This window comes from Aotus nancymaae, unplaced genomic scaffold (assembly GCF_030222135.1).
Source record: "Aotus nancymaae isolate 86718 unplaced genomic scaffold, 86718_ANA_hifiasm-v0.15.2.pri h1tg000072l, whole genome shotgun sequence".
NCBI classification, from domain to species: domain Eukaryota; kingdom Metazoa; phylum Chordata; class Mammalia; order Primates; family Aotidae; genus Aotus; species Aotus nancymaae.
The window spans coordinates 10517847-10540056 of record NW_026988487.1 but is presented as its reverse complement, the minus strand read 5'-3'; the positions used below and the strand labels follow the sequence as shown (position 1 = coordinate 10540056).

The following is a 22210-nucleotide window of genomic DNA, read 5'->3' as shown; positions in this document are numbered from 1 at the left end:
GCTTTGTAACTAGTTTTTAATCAGCGATGATTGCTGAGCTGGGAGGCTGTGGGCTGGCTCGCCTGCTCCTTCCTCAGACAGTGCCCACTGATATGTCCTGGCAATTAACCAGGGGTGGCGAGGGCAGCAGGACAGCCAGGCTGGCTGATGCGGCCATGTGCCCCATCCCTTGTTCCGCGGGGTGGGGGGCGCCTTGGTCGCCATCCACCTTTGGAGGGTTGGCAAAGGACATCGGCAGAGGGATGGCCCTCAAAGAGGCGTCTATTTGGACGATTGCTTTCAACTCATCCAACAATTTAATCTCCCATGAGGGCAGAGAAAATGACCAGTGGATCAGCCACTCTGAAATCAATTCTGACCATCAAAGAACTGACCGGCCAACTGGAAGTGATAAGAATCTTGAGGGAAAGGGTATAATACTATACCCTTCATAACACTGCATGAAGGCTTAGCACGCGGAAGTATCTCTTAGACTTGAGGGAGGCAGAGCACAAGACATTCAGAAAATAATATATAGTTACTTCTTCATATGACAAGACTGAAAGGGAGGATGGTGTGAGAGGGTGAGAAAGGTCTTACCGATGCACTTCTGACTGGGCCACTCTCAAATGACCCTAATGAGGAGGAGGGGAGTGTCTCTCACGGTCCCAGTGATGGCCAAACAAGCACACACACACACGCATGCATACACACACACGCTTCCTTGTATCTATTTCTAGAACCTTATACAAGAAACTGAAGAGAACAATTGCCTCTGGGGAGAGGAACCTCGCTGCTGAGGGATGGAGTGAGAAGGGAACCTTACTCCCTGTATCTTCTGAATTTTGAAACACATGACTTGACTGTATTATCCATTCAAATGAAGACATAAAAAGGCAATAAGGAGCATTTATAGGAGACAGAAAGAGGGCTACAAACTCAAGGGAGCATGGAAGAGGGCAGCCAGACCCATGAGAATCAACCCAAAGCCCAGCAAGCAGTCATGTAAGGCACACCCTGCACTTCAGACAAAAGGCTTTTGTAGGGTTATCCAGAGCAAGACGGAGATCAAAGGAAAAACAGGCCCGCTACTGGGGTCATGTTATCAGAGGACACTGGAGGTGTCTTGGGAGCTGAGGGAAGGTAGAAGTGAAGAGAGGGAGGCTTAGCCTCACACAGCTGAGACAGGGGCGGGCCAGGGAGCCACTGGGGAAAGGTGCTCCCCAGTGCTCCACAGCGTGCGGGTAGTGGAAGCGGGCAAGGGAGGGAGGAGGGTCCTTGACAGCGGATGGGACGTGTCTGCTGTACACTGTCCTTTTTTCACAACCAACCAGGAGCAGGCAGAGCTGCTCCTGCTCAGAGGGAGGGTGGAAACAGGAAGCTCCCAGTCTGCCCTCAGCCTAAGAGGCTGATCCAGTGCCTGGCGATCTGCTGAGTGAGGAAGAGAGCCCTGAAGATGAGGCAGGATGACAGGAAGGTGGGAGGGCAGAATCCTGCTGAGAGGGTCTCTGTGAGAGTGTGGCAATGCTGAGTAACAGTGAGCAAGCCAGAGACAGGGAGGTGAGCAAGTGTGACAGCCGTGAGTGTGGGAAGCAGTGAGGGAGGGAGTGAAGGCGTGTGGGTGGGTGTGATTCAATGGTTTGGCTGTGTCCCCACCCAAATCTCGTCTTGAATTGTAGCTCTCATAATTCCCACATGTTGTGGGAGGGACCCAGTGGGAGATAATTGAATCATGGAGGTAGTTTCCCCCCGATACTGTTCTCGTGGTAGTGACTAAGTCTCAGGAGATCTGATGTTTTTATAAGAGGAAACCCCTTTTGCTTAGCTCTCATTCTCTCTTGTCTGCCACCATGTAAGATGTGCCTTTCACCTTCTACCATGATTGTGAGGCCTCCCCAGCTACATGAAACTGTGAGTCCATTAAAACTCTTTTTCTTTATAAGTAGCCCAGTCTTGGGTATGTCTTTATCAGCAGTGTGAAAATAGACTAATACACTGAGTGACCGAGCGATGGGTAGGGAGACTTCAAGGGGGTGGGAGTTAGTGTGAGGGAAGCAGTGGGAAGGTGGGAATGGCAGGGTAAGTGTGAGAGCAAGAGTGTGACAGAGTGAGTGTCTGCAAGCGAGGGGGAGAGAGTGTGGGTGAAGACTGAGCAGGAGTGCGTGAAGCTGTGAGAATGTGGGAGTGGGAGGGGCCATGGATGTGAAAGTGAGGGCTGTGTGAGTGAAGTGAGTGTGAGTGGGTCCATGGGAGTGTGTGAGGGGTGTGAGTTTCAGAGGGTGCATGCAAGATGAGTGTGAGGGCACAGGTGAGTGTGGGTAAGGGTGAGTGTGGGAGTGTGTGAATGAGAGAGGATTTGACTGTGCATGTGTGTGTAAGGAGAGAGAGAGAGAGTGTGTGTGTGTCCTGCTGGCAAGGATGAAGACAGGCTGTCGATGGGGTGGGGTCTGACCAGGCACTTCCCATTCTCACTCTCAACACATCTGCTGAGGACCTTCTATGGTCTAAACCTGACACCCACTCCCCAGCTCACATTGAAGCTGCACGCTGGTCCCATGGAATATTCTCCTAGGCTCATCATGCTGTGTATTAAATTGTTGATGTGTATCAAATGACAGAGAAGGCATGCAATGTAAAGGAGGAGAGTCGGGGTGTGCCAAGAGTTTGGGGAAGAAGGACGGGTAGGACTGGGTGAAGGAAGAGAGGACAGCTGGTCACATCACCCCTTTACTCAGATCCGTATCAACGCACTGCCCACCGACCAAAGGCTGAATTCTGTCTTTATTTTTAAAATTGTTTATTTTTTAGAGATAAGGTCTTTCTCTGGCCCCAGCTGCAGTGCAGGGGTGCCATGGTAGCTCACCACAGCCTTGAACTCCTGGGCTCAAGTGACCCTCTTGCCTCAACCTCCCAAGTAGCTGGAACTATAGGCACATGCCAGCACGCCTGGTTAATTTTTAATTCTCTTGTAGAGAGAGGGGTCTTGCTATGTTGCCCAGGCAGTCTGGAACTCCTCAAGCAATCGCCTGCCTTGGCCTCCCCAAACATTGGGATTACTAGCATGAGCCACTGAGCCCAGCCCAAATTCCAAAACCTTTAATATGACGTTCAAGATTTGAGGTAATCCTGGGGAGCGAATGTGACTTTTACTATTAAGTATATTGGATTGCTCTGGTTCCATGGTCTGCCTTGGCTGGAGAGGGTTCCCCTCAGCTCCACACTCAGCCTTCCACACTGGGCCGTGACACGGCTACTCCGCCAGCTGGATCCATGACAGGCTTTCCCAACATGAGGGGAGGGAGGAGGGAGGAAAGACATCCTTCTTCCTGTCTGCTTCCTGTTCCAGGCAGCATGCCTCAGCAGGAGGGCTTCACCTAGTAGTGGCAATAGGTTCCAGTCTCCAGCTTCTTAAGGGGGTGTTAGGAACTGAATGTTTATCTGTCTCCCCAAATTCCTATGTTGAAACTCTAACCCCCAGTATGGCTGTATTTGGAGGTGAAGCCTCTAAGGAAGTAACTAAGGTTAATGAGGTCGTAAGGGTGGGACCCTGATCCGACAGGATTAGTGTTCCTATAAGAAGGGACACCAGAGAGCTCTCTCTCTCTCTCTCTCTCTCTCTCTCACACACACACACACACACACACACACACACACACAGAGTGAGGAGAAGCTGTGTGAGGAGAAGGCAGGAAGAGAGCCCTCACCAGAAACCAGATCAGTCAGCAACCTGATCTTGGCCTTCCAGTCTCTAGAACTATGAGAAAATAAATGTCTGTTGCGGAAGCCACCCAGTGTATGGTATTTTGTTATAGCGCCCACAGCAGACTAATATAGGGAGTATCCCTAGAATCATCCTTATGATGCCCCTCAGAGGTTTTTAACCAAGTCCTTATGTTAATTTATCTCTGTTCACAGACAGCTCTGCTTCTGGTTTACTGATAAGACCCTGACTGATCCAGAAGCTGTGGGGGAGACAGAAGAGATGGTGCCTACCAGTCAAGGGCAGGAACCTCCAGGTTCAGACAGGACTCTGGACCTGTCTTCTTTGCCTCACTGCACTAGGCTGTGCCCTGAGCCTCATCTTCAGAAGATGGAGGGAAGCAAGTCCTGGGTGACCACAGGATCCCTGTAGCACAGCTCCCCCAGGGTCTTAATGAAGCACCATTACATCTCTCAGCTAATATAGTCCCCAGGAAAGGGACAGGGCAGATAGATGGCAGTGAGGGAGACTGAGTCACACACACTAGCTAGGCCACACAGCTAGTTACAATAGACGCAAGCCTGGGACTCTTCCTCCCAACATGCCACCCCTCCCACAAAGACCCAGAGGCTCCCTGTCTCCTCCCTACTTTTAATTCAAAGGTAACAGTTCCCACACTATTAACTTGCTGTGTGACTTTTCTCGTATTACTTTTCTCTGAGTCTTGGTTATCTCATTGGTTCAGTGAAGCTGGTAATGTTCTCAAAAGGATTTTTTAGCTATGACATGCTGTGTTTCGACAATTTTTTCTCAATGAAACTAAAGGGTTCAATTGTCTCCCCAAAGGTTTTCCATGTTCTATGCTCAGATTTTGATTTGATGTAATTATAGCACTTACATTTAGTGTCAATTCACATACATACTGCATCAGTTAATTATTAAGCATTGGCATAGTACTTGCTGAACTTGAGGATATATACGTTGGTTAGGATGAGGGGTGAGTTAAGCAGCCAGATGTCTGGGACTGCAGTTGACCTATCAACTCAGGGAGTTTATGGAACTTAAGTCTGGTTAAACCAAAAAGGGGCCAGGGAGTCTAAGGCCAGGTTGTATACTGATGAGCTACCTTGATCTGCCTGTGCCTACAGAGTGTTGTACAATCTGTGATAGGTTTAGCATGAACATACTTTCAATGCATGTCTTAATTTTATTTGCATTTAACTTTCTCCTAAAAAAAAGGTATTTTGCCAAAAAGTGGCAAAACTGGTAATTACCCCCTTTCCCATAGCCTGGAAAAACATGGAGCTTACACTGAGTTTTGTCCTCCATGTAACAAAAGACTTAGCTTTCGGGAGGAGGGAAGGAAACAATCTGGGACCAGACTAAGAATCTCCTCCTGCTGGGAGAGGGGCAGATCACAACACCCAGGGACAGGACTAAGGCACAGTCACCCAAGGAAGGCCTAAGGCTAAGAGTGAAGCAGAAACACAGAAAAACTCTCTGGCAACTCAGCCTCCACCTTAAGAATAAGAAAATACTATGGAAATTTAAAGCTGGTGGTACACTGAAGACGAAACCCAAACCTAGAGCAGCAAAACCCAAATCCAAGACAACTTCTGACTAGATTGACTCAACCACCCACATCAAGGGGTAGGCAAACTTTGAGCAGTATGCAGTAAATAGTTTAGGCATTGTGGGCCATGTGGTCTCTGTTGCAACTGTTCAGTTCTGGACTTGGTTATGTTCCAATAAAACGTTATTTATAGACACTGAAATTTGAGTTTTATATAATTGTTTTGTGTTGCATAATTATTATTAATCTTTTGATATCCATTCAACACATTAAAAAATATAAAAATCATTCTTAACTCATAGGCCATATAAAAATAGCCCTGATTTGGCCCAAGGACCATAGTTTGCAGATCCCTTGCCTAGGAGAAAAAGAGGTATGCATATTTACTTCAGTCTTTACTGTTCTAAAGATGTTTTGCTTTCAATCAAAAGTCATGAGACACCAAACACAAGACAAACAACCCACTGTCAAGAAACAAAGCAGGCCAGGCGTGGTGACTCACGCCTGTAATCCCAGCACTTTGGGAGGCCGAGGCGGGTGGATCACAAGGTCAAGAGATCGAGACCATCCTGGTCAACATGGTGAAACCCTGTCTCTACTAAAAATACAAAAAAAATTAACTGGGCATGGTGGCACATGCCTGTAATCCCAGCTACTCAGGAGGCTGAGGCAGGAGAATTGCCTGAACCCAGGAGGCGGAGGTTGCGGTGAGCCAAGATCACGCCATTGCGCTCCAGCCTGGGTAACAAGAGCAAAACTCCATCTCAAAAAAAAAAAAAAAAAAGAAAAAAAGAAAAAAAGCAGCCAACAAAACCAGATTCAAATATGACCCAGATGTTGAAGCCATCAGATAGGAAACTTAAAGTGACTATGCTTACTATATTAAAGGCTAGAGTGGAAAAGATGAACAACATACATGAATAGATGCAGAATTTTAGTAGAGAGACAGAAACTACAAGAAAGAGTCAAACAAATGCTAGGATATAAAAGTAACAACAGACGAATGTCTTTAACTGGCTGATGCATAAACTTGATACAATTTAAGAAAGAATCAGTGAACTTGAAAACAGGTCAATAGACTGGGAGGCCGAGGCAGGCAGGCCAAGAGTGTGAGATCAGCCTGGCCAACATGGTGAAACCCCATCTCTACTAAAAATACGAAAATTCAGCCAGGCATGGTGGCACACACTTGTAATCCCAGCTACTTGGGAGGCTGAGGTGGGATGATCGCTTGAACCCAGGAGGTGGAGGTTGCAGTGAGCCAAAATCACACCACTGCACCCTGGTCTGGGCCGACAGAGTGAGACTCTGTCTCAAAAAAAAAAAAAAAAAAAAAAAAGGACAACAGAAATTGAACAACTTAAATACAAGGAGAAAAAAAGAGTAAAAAAAAGAGTACCCAAGAGGTGTGGAAGAATATCAAATGGTCAAATATAGTGTAATTGAAATCCCAGAAAGAGAATAGGACAGAGGAAATATGTGAAGAAATAATGGGTGAGAATGTTTCCAAAATAATGAAACCACAGAAAGAAGTTCAAAGAGTCTCAAGCAGAATAAATTAAAGAAAGAAACAAAACAAAGACAAAAATAAATAAATAAAAGCCCATGCACACATCTAGACACATTGTAATTAAACTGTTGAAAAGCAAAGACAGGATAAACAGAAAGAGAAGTAAAATTAAGGAAAAAATAACAGTAGATTTAGCATCAAAATCATGTGAGCCTGAAGACAATGGGGTGACATCTTTAAAGTGTTGAAACAAAACAAAACCTGTCAACACAAAATCCTATCCTGAGCAAAAGAATCTTCCAAAAATGAAAGAGAAACACAGTTTTTCAGACAAAAACTGAGAATTCATTACCAGCAGATATGTATTACAAAAAATATTAAAGGAGGTTCTTCAGGTGGAAAAAAATAAGATATCCCCCCAAAAACTTGGATTTACACAAAGAAATGAAGATGACTGGAAATGGTTAAAATAAAGGTACATATGAAAGGGTTTCCCCTTTATTTTAATTCCCTCTAAAACATAATTGATTGTCTAATATGAATTACTATTGGACCTAAAGAAGAAATAATGCTAATTCTACATAAACTTTTCAAAACATAGAAGAGAAAGAACTATTTTCCAACTCTTTTTATGTGGCCATCACTACTCTGATGCCAAATAAAAGACAGTAACAATACAAATTAGCAGACACAAACATCCTTAAGAAAATATTAGCAAATGGAATCTAGTAATATGTAAAAAGGATAATATATCATGACCCAGTGGGCTTATATTGGGAATACAAGGCTGGTTCAACATTTAAAACTTAGTTAATATAATTACAATATCAGCAGATTAAAGCATAAAAATAATACGATCATTTCAATATGTGCCAAGAACATTTGACAAAATTAAACAACCATTTATGCTCAGCATCCACACATGCTCTCAGCAAGCTAGAATTGACAAAAAACTTACAGCTAACATCATAACTAATGGTGAAAGATTGACCACTTACCTCTAGGATAGGGAATGAGTCAGGGATATTTGCTGTTGACCTTCTTGTTCAACATTGTACTAGAGCTCCTAGCCAGTGAATAAGGCTAGAAAAATAAATAAAAGGCTTACAGCTTAGCAAAAGACAGAAATGAAACTATTTTCAGACAGTATGATTATCTACATGGAAAGTTCCAATGAATCTACAAAAAAGCTGCCAGAATTAATAAGGGAGTTTAGCAAGGCTGAAGGTCAAAATACAAAGTTCAACTGTATTTCTGTAAGTGAGCAATGAATAACTGGCATTTAAAAAAAATTTAAGTACTCTTTAGAATAGCACAGAAAAAAATAAGTTATGTCTGACAAATTATGTTCAAGGTCTATATGCTGAAAGCTAAAAACATTGATGACATAAAGTTAAATAAACAGAGAAATGTCCCTTGTGTATAGATTCTAAAACTCCATGTTGCTAAAATGTCAATTCTCTTAAAATTGATCCATAGATTTAACATAATTACAATTAAAACCCTAGCTACATTATCTTGTAAAAATCTACAAGCTCATTCCAAAATGTATATAAAAACAAATGAACTAGAGTAGCCAAAACAACACTGAAAAATACCACAGTTGGTGGGTTCACTCTACCTGATTTCCATATTTAAGTATAAAAATACAACCAAGACAGTGTGGTATGTCAGTATAAACAGATAGATAGACAGATAGATAGACAGAGAGAGAGAGAAATAGATTAGTGGAACAGACAGAATAGGGAATTCAGAAAGACCCACACGAATACAATCAACTGATTTTTGACAAAGGTACAACAAAACTCAATTTAATAGAGAAAGGATATTCTTTTCAACAAATGATGCTAGAGCAGTTGGATTTCAATATGTGGAATAAAAGAAAAACTGTAACCCATACCTCACACCGTACATAAGTGTTAACTCAAAATGGACCACAGACCTAAATGCAAAATGCAAAACTATAAAACTCGTGGAAGAGAATATAAAATTGTTGTGCCTTGAGTCAGACAAGGATTTCTTAGATATGACACTAAAAGAACAATCAATTTTAAGAGATCAATAAATTGAATTTCATAAAAATCAAGAACTTTTGCTATTTGAAAAACATTAAGAGAATAAAGAGACAAGCCAAAGACTGGGAAAAATATTTGCAAGCACATATTTGATAAAGAACTTGTATCCAGAAAATATACTCAAAACTTAATATGAAAACAAATAGCCCAGTTAAAAAAATATGGAGAGACAGACAGGGTCTTGCTCTGTCACATAGGCTGGAGTGCAGTGGTGCAATCTTGGCATATGGCAGCCTCAACTTCCTTGGGTTCAAGTTATCCTCCCACCTCAGCCTCCCAAGTAGCTGGGATTACAGGCGCACACTGCAATGCCCAGCTGATTTTTGTATTTTTTGTAGAGATAGGGTCTCACTATGTTTCTCAGGATGGTCTTGAACTGGCCTCAAGAGATTCTCCTGCCTTGTCCTCCAAAAGTGCTGAGGTTACAGGCACGAGCCACCATGATCACTCTACCCAATTTTAAATTTGGGTGGAAGATTTGAGCAAATACTTCATCAAAGAAGATATCCAGATGTTGATAACATGCAAAAAGATGCTCAATATTATTACTCATTAGAGAAATACAAATTGAAATCACAATAAGATACCACTACAAATTTATTAGAATGACCAGAAAAACAAAACCTAACAATACCAAGTGCTAACAAGAATGCAATGTAACCAGAAGTCTGAAAAATGTCTGGTGGGAATGCAAAATATTGCAATCACTTTGGAAAACAGGTTAACTTTAAATATATGCTTGCCATATGACCCAATGTCTTTGTCCTAGATATTTACTCAAGAGAAATGAAGAATTATATGCACCAAAAACCTGTCTATGAATGTTTATAGTGGCTTTATATATAATTGCCAAAATCTGGAAACAAATTGGGTATACCTATATAACAGAAAACCCACTGAGCAATAAAATAAAATAAACTAAAATAATTAAGTACTTATTATTTTAGTACTTATTATTAAGTACTTATTATAGTATACCTATATAACAGAAAAACAACTCAGCAATTAAATAAAAATAATTAAGTACTTGATACACAAAACATTGATGAATCTCAAAATGCATGCTGAGCAAAAGAAACCAGACACGAAGAATCCATCCTGTTTGATTTGAGTTATATGAAACTCTAGAATAGGCAAAACTAAGCTACAGTGACTAAAAGTAGGTCAGTCATTGTCTGGGACCAGGGATGCCAGTAAGGAGCTCAAGACAATTTCTGAAGTGATAGGTTCTCTATTTTGACTATGCAGGGAGTTAAACAGATGTATACTATACATTTGTCAAAACTCATGGAATTGTGTGCACTTAAAATGGATGCATTGTATTTTATGTAATTTTATACCTCAATGTATCTGATTTTAAAAATTCATTATTGTCTTTGGAAGGTAGGAAGGATTGTGGCCTTGAACCTATTGTTATTTAGTGCTTACATGAAACCAGGTTCTTTCTCCCAGAGGGTTATCACTACCCCTGTAGCTTCCTGATCACAGGACTTCTTTGGCATGCTACTAGCTACCTTTTGCTCCTTCTATCAAAATCATTGCTTACCCTTTTTCTTTTTCTATTAATTCAATTCATATTTTATTATTTAAAAATGGAAATAGTTTTTAAATGAAAAAGTGATATGTATTTTTTCTTTTAAAATGTAGTGAGAGACAATATGCTATTAATAAGAGAAAACCCACATATCACTGCATACAATTGAGTCTCTCTTCCCAGACTTTCTTGTATTCCCCTTTTTAGAAAGCTAATTTTAAAATCAATTTTTATCTCAGTTGAATATACAAATCCACATTTCTTTTGAAAATTTAAAAAGGACAGGAAAAGCCATAATCCTCTTTGACCATTTACCTATTCCCCATTTCACCAGTCAAGATATAATTATAATTACTGGAATGTGGACCATTCTAGCTCTTTTAAAAATAATTTTGTTTTAAAATTTTTGTTTTCATATATTCACACTTAATTTTTTAAAAATTGTATCTTACCAGGCGTGGTGGCTCATGCCTGTAATCCTAGCACTTTGGGAGGCCAAGGTGGGTGGATCACCTGAGGTCAGGAGTTCAAAACCAGCCTGGCCATCATGGTGAAACCCCATCTTTATTAAAAAAAAATTGTATCTTACAGAATTTTCAGTGAAATCTTTAAACATGTTTTTTGGGGAGGTCCCCTCTTCCTATCCCCCTCTACCACTTGTCTTATTTTTCAACCCTACATTCCAGGAGCCCATGTAAACAACCTACAGTGCACCCCTTTCTTTGTGCCCATGTCATCATACATGTGATGTATATACATATATGTATCTTCACACATAAACATATGTAGGAGTTTTAGTTTGTCTCTCTGTGTGTACATTTATAGGCACACACATACATATGTATTTTTCAAAGATATTTTACCTTATTCAACTGTACTTTATACATTTCTTCAAGCCACTTGTTAGATTCTGAGGTTACCTGTTCTAATGGCTGCCTAATTTTCTATGATATGTATGTATATTGATACTTTATTCCATAGTTTCCCTAGTGATGGGGAATTCAACCATTATTATAGTGCATATACCTCTCTTATAAAGTTTGTCCCTAAATATTTTTTTCCTATTTCCATTACTAAGTGCTTATTACTGGAGAGGAGGAAGTCTAGTGGTTTTTGTATATTTATCTTATATCCAGCCACCTTGCCAAAGTTTCTTGAATTTTAGTAACAATTTTTCTGTATTCATTTTGTTTTACTGCAATCTCTTAAAATTTCTAGAAATAATATCATCTTTGTCTCTTCCTCTCAATGTTTGTCTTTTTATCTTATTTTTAAAAGATTTAAGATAATAATATTAATAGTGACAGCAGCACCCCATAACAAGTTCCTTAGTTTAACTGAAATAGGTTTTATGTTTCACAATTTAGATTAATTTTGGTTTGGCAAATATTAATAGTCTTTTGGTAAACAATGTTTTCTGTTTAAACTTTCCATGGTATTTTTATTAGAAAGAGTTGCCATATTTTTCAAATATTTTATCAGCAAATATTGTTATGATCACACAGTTTTCCTCCTTTAGTTTGCTAGTATAACAGATGTTGATAGATTTCCTGATGTTGAAATGTTTTTGAATTATTGAGAAAAGTCCTGCTTGGCCATATTAAATTACACTCTTGATATATTGCAGAATTTTACTTGTTAAAATCATATTTCAAATTTTTACATCTGAGCTCCTAAGTCTGTAGATATATTTTCTATTATTGTATTGGGTTTTGACATCAAAGCCATCTGTTTTATAAAACAGGAGAGCTTTCTTTCCATACTTTCCTATCATCCTAAATGGCACTGGAATTATTATCTAGATAAAACTCATTTGGATCCCGTCTATTTTTCAGAATTATATCTTTGTCATTTCAGTATCTTTTGTGATAATAAGTTTATCCTGGTTTTCCACTTACTGGTTTTGGTAATTTATATTTGCTAGGAAATTTTCTGATTCCTCTGAATTTTTTGGTTTGTTGCCAATATTCATTATTTTCCCTATTATCACCTTTCACATTCCTAATATTGTATATTTTTGTTTGTTTCCCCATTATTCAGGGGGATTTGTCTATTTTACTACTCTTTATAAAAATGCAGCTTTTGGGCTTATGTTTTCTGTGCTATTGCTTTCAGCTTCTATTTATCAATTTCTCTTTTCTAGCATTTTTGGTTGCTATTTGCTACCTTATTAAGGAGAATAAAATATTCCCTCACACACACACACACACACAGAAATCCATCTGAAGGCATTTAAAGCTTACATTTTTCCTCTGAGTACGGCTTTGGCTATATGCTATTAAGTTTGGGTATAATAAGTGTTTTTTTGTTCTTGCTTTCTAGGCAGTTTGTAATCTTTAACTTTTCTCTCTGATCCAATAGAATGTTTCTTAATTTTTACAAAGTTATAATATTTATAGCCACATTAATTATTGTTTCTAAATTTTTTGGGGGTGGGGAGTGCTAGCCAAAATTTATTTGATTTTTGTGTATGTTCCATGAATATAAACCAAAAAATGTGCAACCGCTATTCAAAGATCCTATATAGAGCCATCAGATCAGGCTTACTAATTTCATTATCAAATTCTTCTGTCTTTATTTATTTTTTAACCCCAACCTATATAAGCACTGAGACTATGTCTTTTTGTCTATTAAATATATCTAATTCTAAGAGAGGTATATTAATCTAATTGTATTTTTATTTTTTATCAAGTTCCCTGCATTTCTAGTGGCTTCTAATTTAAAGTCTTCAGTTCTTCTGGTAATTGGGATATAGAGTTTACTGCCACTATATCTTCTTAATAGATTGTGTCTTTTGTCATTACATAATATGCTGTGGAGTGTTTTCAACCTTAAATTCTACTCTGATACTGACATTTCAATTCTTGCTCTTGTTCTTTGTATTTGCCTATTTTCTCTTTGTCACCCCTTTATTTTTAGCCATTTTCATCACTTTAAGTGTGCTTCTATACATAGCACACAACTGGGTTTTGTTTTTTCTAAACACATCTATTTTGTAATGAGAGAAAATTCCATCCATTCATATTTAGATAATGGTAGATTCACTTCATCTCATTCCTTCCATCCTACTTTGTGTATTATTTATTTTACATTGTTGTTTCTTCTTTTTCCTTCTAGTTTTTGCTGATTTGTTTTCTATTTAATTTTTTAATCTTTTTCTCCATGAAACACAAACAGGAGTTTGTTGTTCTCTAGCTTGGTATTGTCCTGTCTCTTTTTTGGTGCATTTTGTTGACTCAGGTAGGCACTTAGGTTAGGGCCTCACTCCCACCCTCCCAGGCACACTCAACACTGATGCTGGTATTTGTCATCAGGCTTGAACCCAGGGGCAGCAGGATGTATTAGAGATGGGATTTCACTCTGCCACTCACCATGGGCAAATTATACACCTTACTTGAGCATTACAATGTAGATAGTCACATGGCACATGTAGGACTAACCAGGGCATGTGCATGATCCACTTGGCATAGAGTTGGTGCTCCTGTTCCCTGCTCTCTCTCTCCTTAGGCTCCTGGGCTGGGTTTGGGCCTCCCGTTTCTTTGAGCTGAGCAATCAGGATAAGAAGGATGGCCATGATGGCTGGCCTCATGTGTCTGGTTCACTTCTCTCAGAATTCCTAAAAGGGATTTCTTACGTTAGCTCCCATTGGCCTTTCATTTCTGTGGGGAAGCAGGGATTATACTTTTCTCTCCTTCCCTTAAACATTGTAACAAGACACTGCAGAGTGCTGCCTGTGAACACACAGGAGGTGGGCCTGGAACCCAGTGCTCCTGCCTCCAGCTCCAGATAAAGGAATGCATATTCTACTGTCTCCTCTAGGACCCCAGTGTGGCAGAAATGCCTTAAAATAAAGTTGTTAGTGTTCCAGCTTATTTTTATTTTTTTATCTTTTGAGATGGAGTCTTGCTCTGTTGCCCAGGCTGGAGTGCAGTGGCACAATCTTGGTTCACTACAACATCTGCTTCCTGGGTTCAAGTGATTCTTCTGCCTCAGCCTCCTGAGTAGCTGGGATCACAGGGCGTGCCACAATGCCTGGCTAATTTTTACATTTTTAGTAGAGACAATGTTTCACTATATTGGTCAGGCTGGTCTCCAACTCCTGACCTCATGATCCGCCCACCTCAGACTTCCAAAGTGCTGGGATTACAGGCGTGAGCCACCATGCTTGGCTGGATCCAGGTTTTTTTAAGAATTTGTCTAGCTGGTTTTCTGGTTTTCACTGGAAAACCCATTTTTTAAAAAAGATAAATTTGTTATATGCAGGAGACAGGAAATTGGAGGAGGGACTCAAGAAGGCCATGTCCTGGAGACTACAGCTTTCCTTGGGGCCTTGAGGAAGCAGCTAAGCGACACTGGCAGGCCCACGTTTCATCCCTTGCACACCTCTTGGCCTGGTGTTTCTCCCCAGGGCTTCAAAGCTGAGGAATCCTCTGGTTCAGAGCATGATGTAGCTGTCATCACCAGGTCTTGGGACTTGCCCTTAATGTTCTGGGTCTCAATTCTTCTGTATCCTCTTGCTTGTCTGGTAGAGAGAGGGTGGAAACTACTGTAGATGATCTATCTCTGTATATCTTTAGTTTTGTGATTCTAATGATTTCCAGTAGGCAAAACTTTAAACTCCTTGAAGGCAGAGGTCTGATACCTGTCCAGACCTACTACTCAAGGGTCATGAAATGTGGTTTGGTGCCTTCTCCCACGTGCTGTTGATAACTGAGGGCAGCAACTGGGAGACCCTTAGTTCCTTCCACCATTTGGGTCCTCTGATCTGCAGGACCTTTGGGGTTTACTCCCTGTCTACCCATGGGTTCTGGGTACCTTCTGCTGTTAATCTACCCCACTCTCACATCTGCTCTTCCATCTTAATGCTCTCTTGCCACTTCATAAAATGGTGCCACAAGTTCCCTGGGGGACAAGGCAGGGGCTCCTTCTCTGCTGGAGGTCCATGGCCAACATTCATGCTGAGGGGTGAGGGTGGCAGGTGTGATTTGATAATACCCTTCCCCCCAAGCAAAACAACAGCTCTCCCAGACCCCAGCCCTCCTCTGCAAGTGAAAGAACACCAAACAACTCTGTTCAAAACAGTTTATTTTATTTTATTTTTTTTTTGTCAGACAAACACATTGATTTCTGGACCACAGTAGAGGATGGAAACCTTTCACAAACTTATTTATTTGAAAATACAAATATAAAATTATACTTTCCACATCTGTGATGTGAGAGACTGCCATCCACATAGTAATTTTTTACAACAGGGCTTTAAGAAAGCCACACACAAAGACCTGAAAGATGCTTGAGATATATATATAGATAGATACATATATATGTATATATATAAAAAAAATACTCACTACCAAAGTTCTCATCAGTTTCATACTAAAGTATAAAAGTAAGGGTGAGGTCAGCCACAGTGCTAGGGAAAGTTTTATTTAGATACATTTATGTCCACATGAAACGCTTAGACTTGCATCCTATTACATATGGAATTCAGAGTTTACAATACACCATGAACGGCAGATTGGCTAGCCCACGCTACTTAAGAGGACACTCACAGATTCCACATGGGATGGTACATTATGTACAGAATACAGTAGTAGAGAACCTTCGAGGGAGGCTCTGGAACTTTTGTCTTTCAGCCTCCAGCCCCCTCCCCCGTCACGCCCCTGCCTCCCGGAACTGAAATCCTGTCTGAGACAATACATTCTGATTATTTGATAGCCAGGTGTTCGGATTAAGGTTGCCCCCCGCCCCCGACGGGAGGGGTGGATTTTATTCATACGTTTTTGTGTTTTAGTTTACTTACTTTTTTTTGGTGGAAAAAAAAAAAAGAAAGAAAAAGAAAACAAACATATTACAGTATTAAAGTATTGCTTAACTTCCAGCGTCTCCTTGTGTAGTGTCTGTGCCCAGGATGGGGCTGAGCTGACGTCTGCTAGTTTTCTGCTTTGGGGTGAGGGTGGGGAAACACGCCAGTGTCTCTCTTCAATGTGCTTTCCTGCAGTCAGTCCCTCTGCTCTACCCACTGTCTGCCTTCCTTGGAAGATAGCCTGGCTTGTGAAGCACATTCAAGAGAAAAAAAAAATCTCCCCTCCCCCACCAACCCCCACTCTCCCTGTCCCTGCGTGCCACTTGCAACCGATAAAGAGAAGTATGAGTTAGTGTTTCTTTTGTAAACAATTTCATATGCAATATAATACAGAAAGCATGGCTGACCTTCAATAAAAAATGTAGTAAACTATATTGCTTTATTCTTGAATATGCTGCAGTGAGTGAATGGCAGAATGAAGCAGTGTGGTGGTGGTGGTGGTGGTGGTGGTGGAGGCTAAGTCCCTAGCCCTCGTTTGCACTAAAGATCAAAATAGGTTTTGTTTTTCTATTTGGAACCAAAAATACATTTTTTCCCCCAAAAAATCCCCAAATGAAAAAGAACAACAAGCAAAACCCACCCCCAAGAAATCAAAAACAAAACAAAACCGAGAACAAAAACTGAACACCTTTCAGGTCATTAGAACCAACAATTACCCAATGATTTTTATACTAGTCTAGCAAGATGTGTGTAACATTCACTGGCTGTGATTGCTGTGTAGTGAAACAGTAAATTGACAGCAATAGAGCCATGCTACCTTAAAGTCCAAGCTACAAGTTCAAATTAAGATGAAGGTTATGAAGGATAAAAACGCAAAGGCCTGTTGGGACTTCGTTTGAATCAAGCTAATGGGCGACTGGGATAGAGCGTGAGGCTGTTTGGTTTTCCCAATGGGTGTGAGGAAGGCCACGAGCCAAGTCTGTGGGAGCTCCTAGAGAGCAGACCAAGACTTGGTCATCTCCATCAGCCCCATGCCCAGGTAGAACCAGGAATGGGGTCTGGGAGCTAATGTCACTCACTCTCCTCTGCTTGGGAGGAGAGGAGTTCGGGGGTCTCAGGCAGATGGATCTGGAAGCCAGAACGTCACCCGGTGGCTGTTTGATAATTCCGGGGAAAAGCCATCAGCCAAGAGGGTTTCTATCCCAGGGAAGGCGAAAGGTGGTTCCCATGTTCGCCACTGAGCTTAACTGAAACAAAGACAAGGCTGAACATCAGTGCTAAAAGAATTTACAAAAATCTTTCAAAATGGACTTCTAGATGGATGGGGGGACTAACGTGAACCTTAACCTAGGTAGCCACATTAAAACATATCGGATTTCCACAAGATTTGTGCTATGGGCTACTGGGTCTCTTCAAAAGGTATATAAACATCTAAAACATATTCACACAGATTATCAATTTCTTCTGAGCATTCTTAAAAAAATATTTTTTTCTCTTAGTAAAATCATTTTAATATACCATGCCTCCCTCTTTTAAAAAATAAATTAAAAAAATCCAGTTTTGCATATCTAGCATTAGCATTTAAGGTAGTATGGCACCCCTTCACAGTGGGGGCGGGGATCTACAAAACGCCGTAGAGTCCGCCGGCATTTTAACATGGTGAGACCGTGGGTTAGTTGAAACCACATCAGATCAGCTAAAACAAAATTAAACTTGAAATTGAAAGAAAAACAAAGGAAAAAACTGCCCCAAAATTATTAGGATTTTTTGTTTTTCATAAATAAGAGAAAGTTCTATCCTTACTGGTCCTAAATCTGAATAACTATGTCTAATTTTTTTAAACCTTAATTATGTTATACCTATCAATATGTACTAGAAGAAAGAGGAGAAAAAAAGTCGCTACACTAGTACCAGGACAGCACGCTTACAAGATAGCCATTTTGTACATTATTAACATACAATGATCAACAAAGAGTCTTCTATGAGGTGATGGGGGATGCAGAGAAAAGGAGGGGAAGTACAGTACATCACCAACATGGACAAAATAGGAATCAAATTCCCTAGTCTAAACACTGAATTTCTGGGAATTTACTATTTTTTCTTTTTTTTTTTTTTTTTAATTTTAAATAAAACTTCTGTTTTGTTGTTTTATGACTTGAACAAGTTTTGATATTTTAAAAGCGCTCAGCATTTTACTTAATCTGGTTGTTTGGGGGAAAAGAAAAGAAACAAAGGAAAAAAACAACAAAAAAAACTTCACCAAACAACCTAACATTTTATTAGAAAAACAAAGAACATGATTATTTTTTAATAAAAAAAAATGTTGTTGCTGTTTCATTAGAATTGAAAAAGGCTTTTTTTCTTTCGTTCTGAGTTAGCATTTTGAAGTCTTTAGTTTGAAGATGCTTTTGCCCTACCATGTCTGTGAATGTCTACATTAGTCTACTTTGTTAGTAAAATTTATAAAAATAGGAGTGCAGCAGCTCTTTATAATAAATGTCGCATTCAGTGTCTCATACTGGCTGTGCCTTAAGTACCAAATTTATAAACGTAACAATTTAAAAAATATTAATAAAACGTCAATATCACATTTTAAAAAAGAAAAATATATATCCACACTACAATATGTTTTAATGCCATCTATTGAGTTGTACTTCTATAGTTGCTGTTGCCGACCTATTACCAATATTTAAAAAAAAGTTAAATTAAAAAATATCCTTCATCATAAGTATCTTTCCCCAACCGAGGACCATATATTATAACAGCCAAATGTTAAACATGTGCAAAGAGGAAACTGTCAGTTTTTCCCACCAGTCACAGTGCAGTGATGTTTATACTTTTTATTTTTAAAATTCTGTTTACATCTACAATAAATTAAAAAAAAAAAATTCTTCCATAGCCTCTCTGGTGATACTTGCAGCACTGAGGTATTAAAAAAAATATATAAACCAAAAGGTTGCCTTCCTAATTTGTAAATAGAAAGTGAATGGAGAAAGGTTATATTAATGCAGGCTTATCCACTCCTGGCCCATGGGCCCCCATATCTGGGAGCGGGGTGGGGGGCAGGGGGAGAAGAGAGGCAAAGTGTCCTAGGGACCTTTGGAGGTGCTGAAATGATTGGACAATAGAAAATGATCAAATATTTAAAAATTAAGACTGAAAAAGGATGTCCCCCCCACCCCACCCCCACCCAAGCCAAACAGGTGTGCTTTGAAACTTTAAATATGTTAAATATTAAAATTGTAGCTTTGTTTTTAAAAAACGTCTTGGGAAAAGCAGTTTTTCATATTTTAAATAAAAATCTAACTAGACGGTAACATTTGAAGCTGTGCACAGACGAGAGGTTAATAGGCTGGTACGACACTAATACAGTTCTTAGGTCTATCACACAGACAAAGGAGCTAAACAGTGCTCTAACTTGTCCTGGGGTGGTCCTGGCAGCTGGGCGTTCTTCATCTCAGTAACTGACTTGGCCAACGTTCCCTTCCCGCCTCCTTCCACAGAGCATCAAACTGCCTGGGACCGACTCCCTCACAAAAATATTTTTGATTCTCTCTTTCTTAATAGTTTCTATGTAGTTAATGGAATTGTATTTACAACATTTCTTTTTTAGAATTCACAATTTCAAAAAACCTTATAATATCACCTCTTTCAACAGAAAAAAAGCACTTATAGAAAAGGAGGACACTCAAAACACTGTCGTCCTTACCTTATTGCCGAAAATAGATATACTCAGATTAACAAAGAGACATCACAAAAAGAACTGCTAGAGAGTCTGTTAATTAGCTCACTACATCTCACTTCTTCTACAACGCAAAATAGAAAACTCATGCCCACCTCCCGCCCCGCACTTTACAACTTTGCTTCAGTGTGTGCTAAAGTTCCACCTGAAAATTCATACAGTCTCAGAATTGGTACCAAAATATGGAGAGTAATATTACCATCTCAGCATCCTTTAAAAGCGAGAACAGAACCAAAACAAGCAAAATAAATTTTTTAAGAAAAAAAATAACTCCTTAATATAACAATTACACTATGGTTAGCTTTGAACTAGATATTAAAGCTATGTGACTACTGGACTAAGTCAAAATCACTACCAAATGTGATTCAAAGAGATTTAAAAGGAGAATGGGAAGGGAGGAAGGGAGAGGGAGACCACCAAGAAAAACAAAACAAAACGAAACCAAAATCATGGGTTATATACACATTTAAAAGCTGTTGGCTTATATCACAGCAGATTCATGAGATGATGAGATGTAGTCAACCCTCGATCCGAAGTGAACCATCTCTGGTTGGGATGGGGAGTGAGGCTGGTGGGGGTCCAGGTCTGCGGACATCACCTAAACAAAGGGCCACTCAGAAACTTCGCCCAGTCTTGCCTGGACATCCAGGTATGCTCTGCAGGGCGGGGAAGGCCAGGATGTCCAGAAGAGAACAGAAAGTGGAGGGGAGAGGGGAGGAGAAAGAAGTGTCAGACAAGTATGCGATTTACACCACTGTTTCAACTAGAGTTTCAAAGACGGACTTCATTGGACTACTGGATACGTGTGAAAATAGCCTGGCTAGAAGCTTGCTGAGATCACAGCTTGGGAAATCTGACATCTAAACCCTGCCTGACATGGGGGAGAGGACAAGGCTACAGCTCGTCTTGCTGACTGGATGCAGTCCCGTGGGATTCTTGAGGTTAACGGTGGGACATGTGGTCACAGGGATTGCAGCCAGACGGGCAAGCCGCACATTGACCAGAGATACCTTTTTTCCTGTTTGATCTTCTGTTTTCAAAGCTAAATGTTAAAAAAAAAAAAAAAAAAAAACCCACAAACTTTTGCCTTTATTAGACACCCATCAATAACTATTAAATGCAAACTTACACTAAAAGATCACATATATACCAAAAACTAAAGGTCAAGACACTTAAAACATTACAACAAATAACCAGCTCTGGTTACAGGAAACAAAACAGGCCCAGGATTCACAGATTTGTTCATTGAGTCTCCCTGAATTGATGGGGGGCGGAGGGGAGGCCTAGGCTCCTCTTTTGTGGATGGCGCTGAATGTCAGAGGGTCACCTGTGTTGGGGACAATGGGTGTGTTTGACCAGTCCTTCCTAACTGCTGCGGTGCAGCCATGTGACTCTATTAGCTCACTTAATCCATTTTGGAAGGGGGTGAGTTGCTATCACACTCTTGGCTACTTCATCCTCTGGAAATTGAGTCCTGGACTTAGATGAGGAAGGATGGGCTGGTAGCAGCCTCCCCATCCCATTCCACCCTGCCCCACCCCTACAAAAAGGCTTTAGTGGACTTCGGAGTGCATGGAGCTGTGGGCAAGAAGCCCTACACCATTCCTTCTCTTCCAGGGGAGGTAGGGAGGAGCACCGGCAGCCCTAGTGTCTGGCCTTTCAAGGGTCTGCTGTGCCCGGTAGTTATTTAATCCCCTCTTCATCTGACTCCACAAAGGGCTGGAGCCATCTTCAGTCTCCAGAGTTCTTGGTTATATCAGCTGTCCCTGCTCTCAGAGAAACTTGACTTCCTCTGGGCCCCCAAATCCAGCTTAATTAGTAGCGAGTAGCTTTCCTTCAAACTGTTAGTGGCCTCTGGCTCTGGCCAGCAATGGCTGGGTCAGTGCTCAAGGGGAAGTGGAGGCGAGGGGTGGGAGAATTCACACACATGGTTTATTTGGTTAACAGAGGCAGTTGCGTTAGTTGAGGTGATCCCTTAGCAGCAACATTAGAGAAATCCAAGAGATTTATGGAGCTCAACTCAACTCAGTTCTCCAGCTGGTCCGACTCAGGAGCCAGGAGCAACCCCTCTCTACGAGAGGGGCATCCAATTAAGTGCAAGCCCAAAGTGGCCAGTTCATCTCCAGCCTGGCTTCTCCTGCATGCCAACTCTAAGAGTGAAAGTCTCTCGTGCCCCAGTGGGATTTTCTGAGTGGGATCCATTCCCTGGCCTCAGTTGTCACCCTCACTTTTACAGAGACAGATCCATGTTCCAACCTCACAAACTAATGTGCTGACACAGTACACATCTAGTG

The 22210-nt window shown here is 40.6% G+C and overlaps 1 protein-coding gene, 1 long non-coding RNA gene and 1 pseudogene across 9 annotated transcripts in view; 1 reads left to right on the top strand and 2 right to left on the bottom strand.

Annotated features, from left to right (window-relative positions):
• The window catches only part of LOC135270944 (uncharacterized), a 34179-nt gene extending 26272 nt beyond the window's left edge, over positions 1-7907 (bottom strand). The window contains exon 1 of the long non-coding RNA XR_010339095.1: positions 7761-7907. This is a non-coding gene — a long non-coding RNA (uncharacterized LOC135270944). The remainder of the gene's footprint in view (positions 1-7760) is intronic.
• Positions 7908-14548: 6641 nt separating this feature from the next.
• On the top strand, positions 14549-14603 carry LOC135271030 (U7 small nuclear RNA; annotated as a pseudogene).
• An 836-nt stretch (positions 14604-15439) lies between these two features.
• MSI2 (musashi RNA binding protein 2) overlaps positions 15440-22210 on the bottom strand; it is a 431644-nt gene continuing 424873 nt past the window's right edge. For all 8 annotated transcript variants that reach the window (XM_021672790.2, XM_021672791.2, XM_021672785.2 and 5 more), the window contains one exon: positions 15440-20572. Coding sequence is in view for 3 of the 8 variants with exons in the window: in XM_021672792.2 (XP_021528467.1) it covers positions 20511-20572 (62 nt within the window). In the remaining 5 variants the exon portion in view is untranslated. The remainder of the gene's footprint in view (positions 20573-22210) is intronic.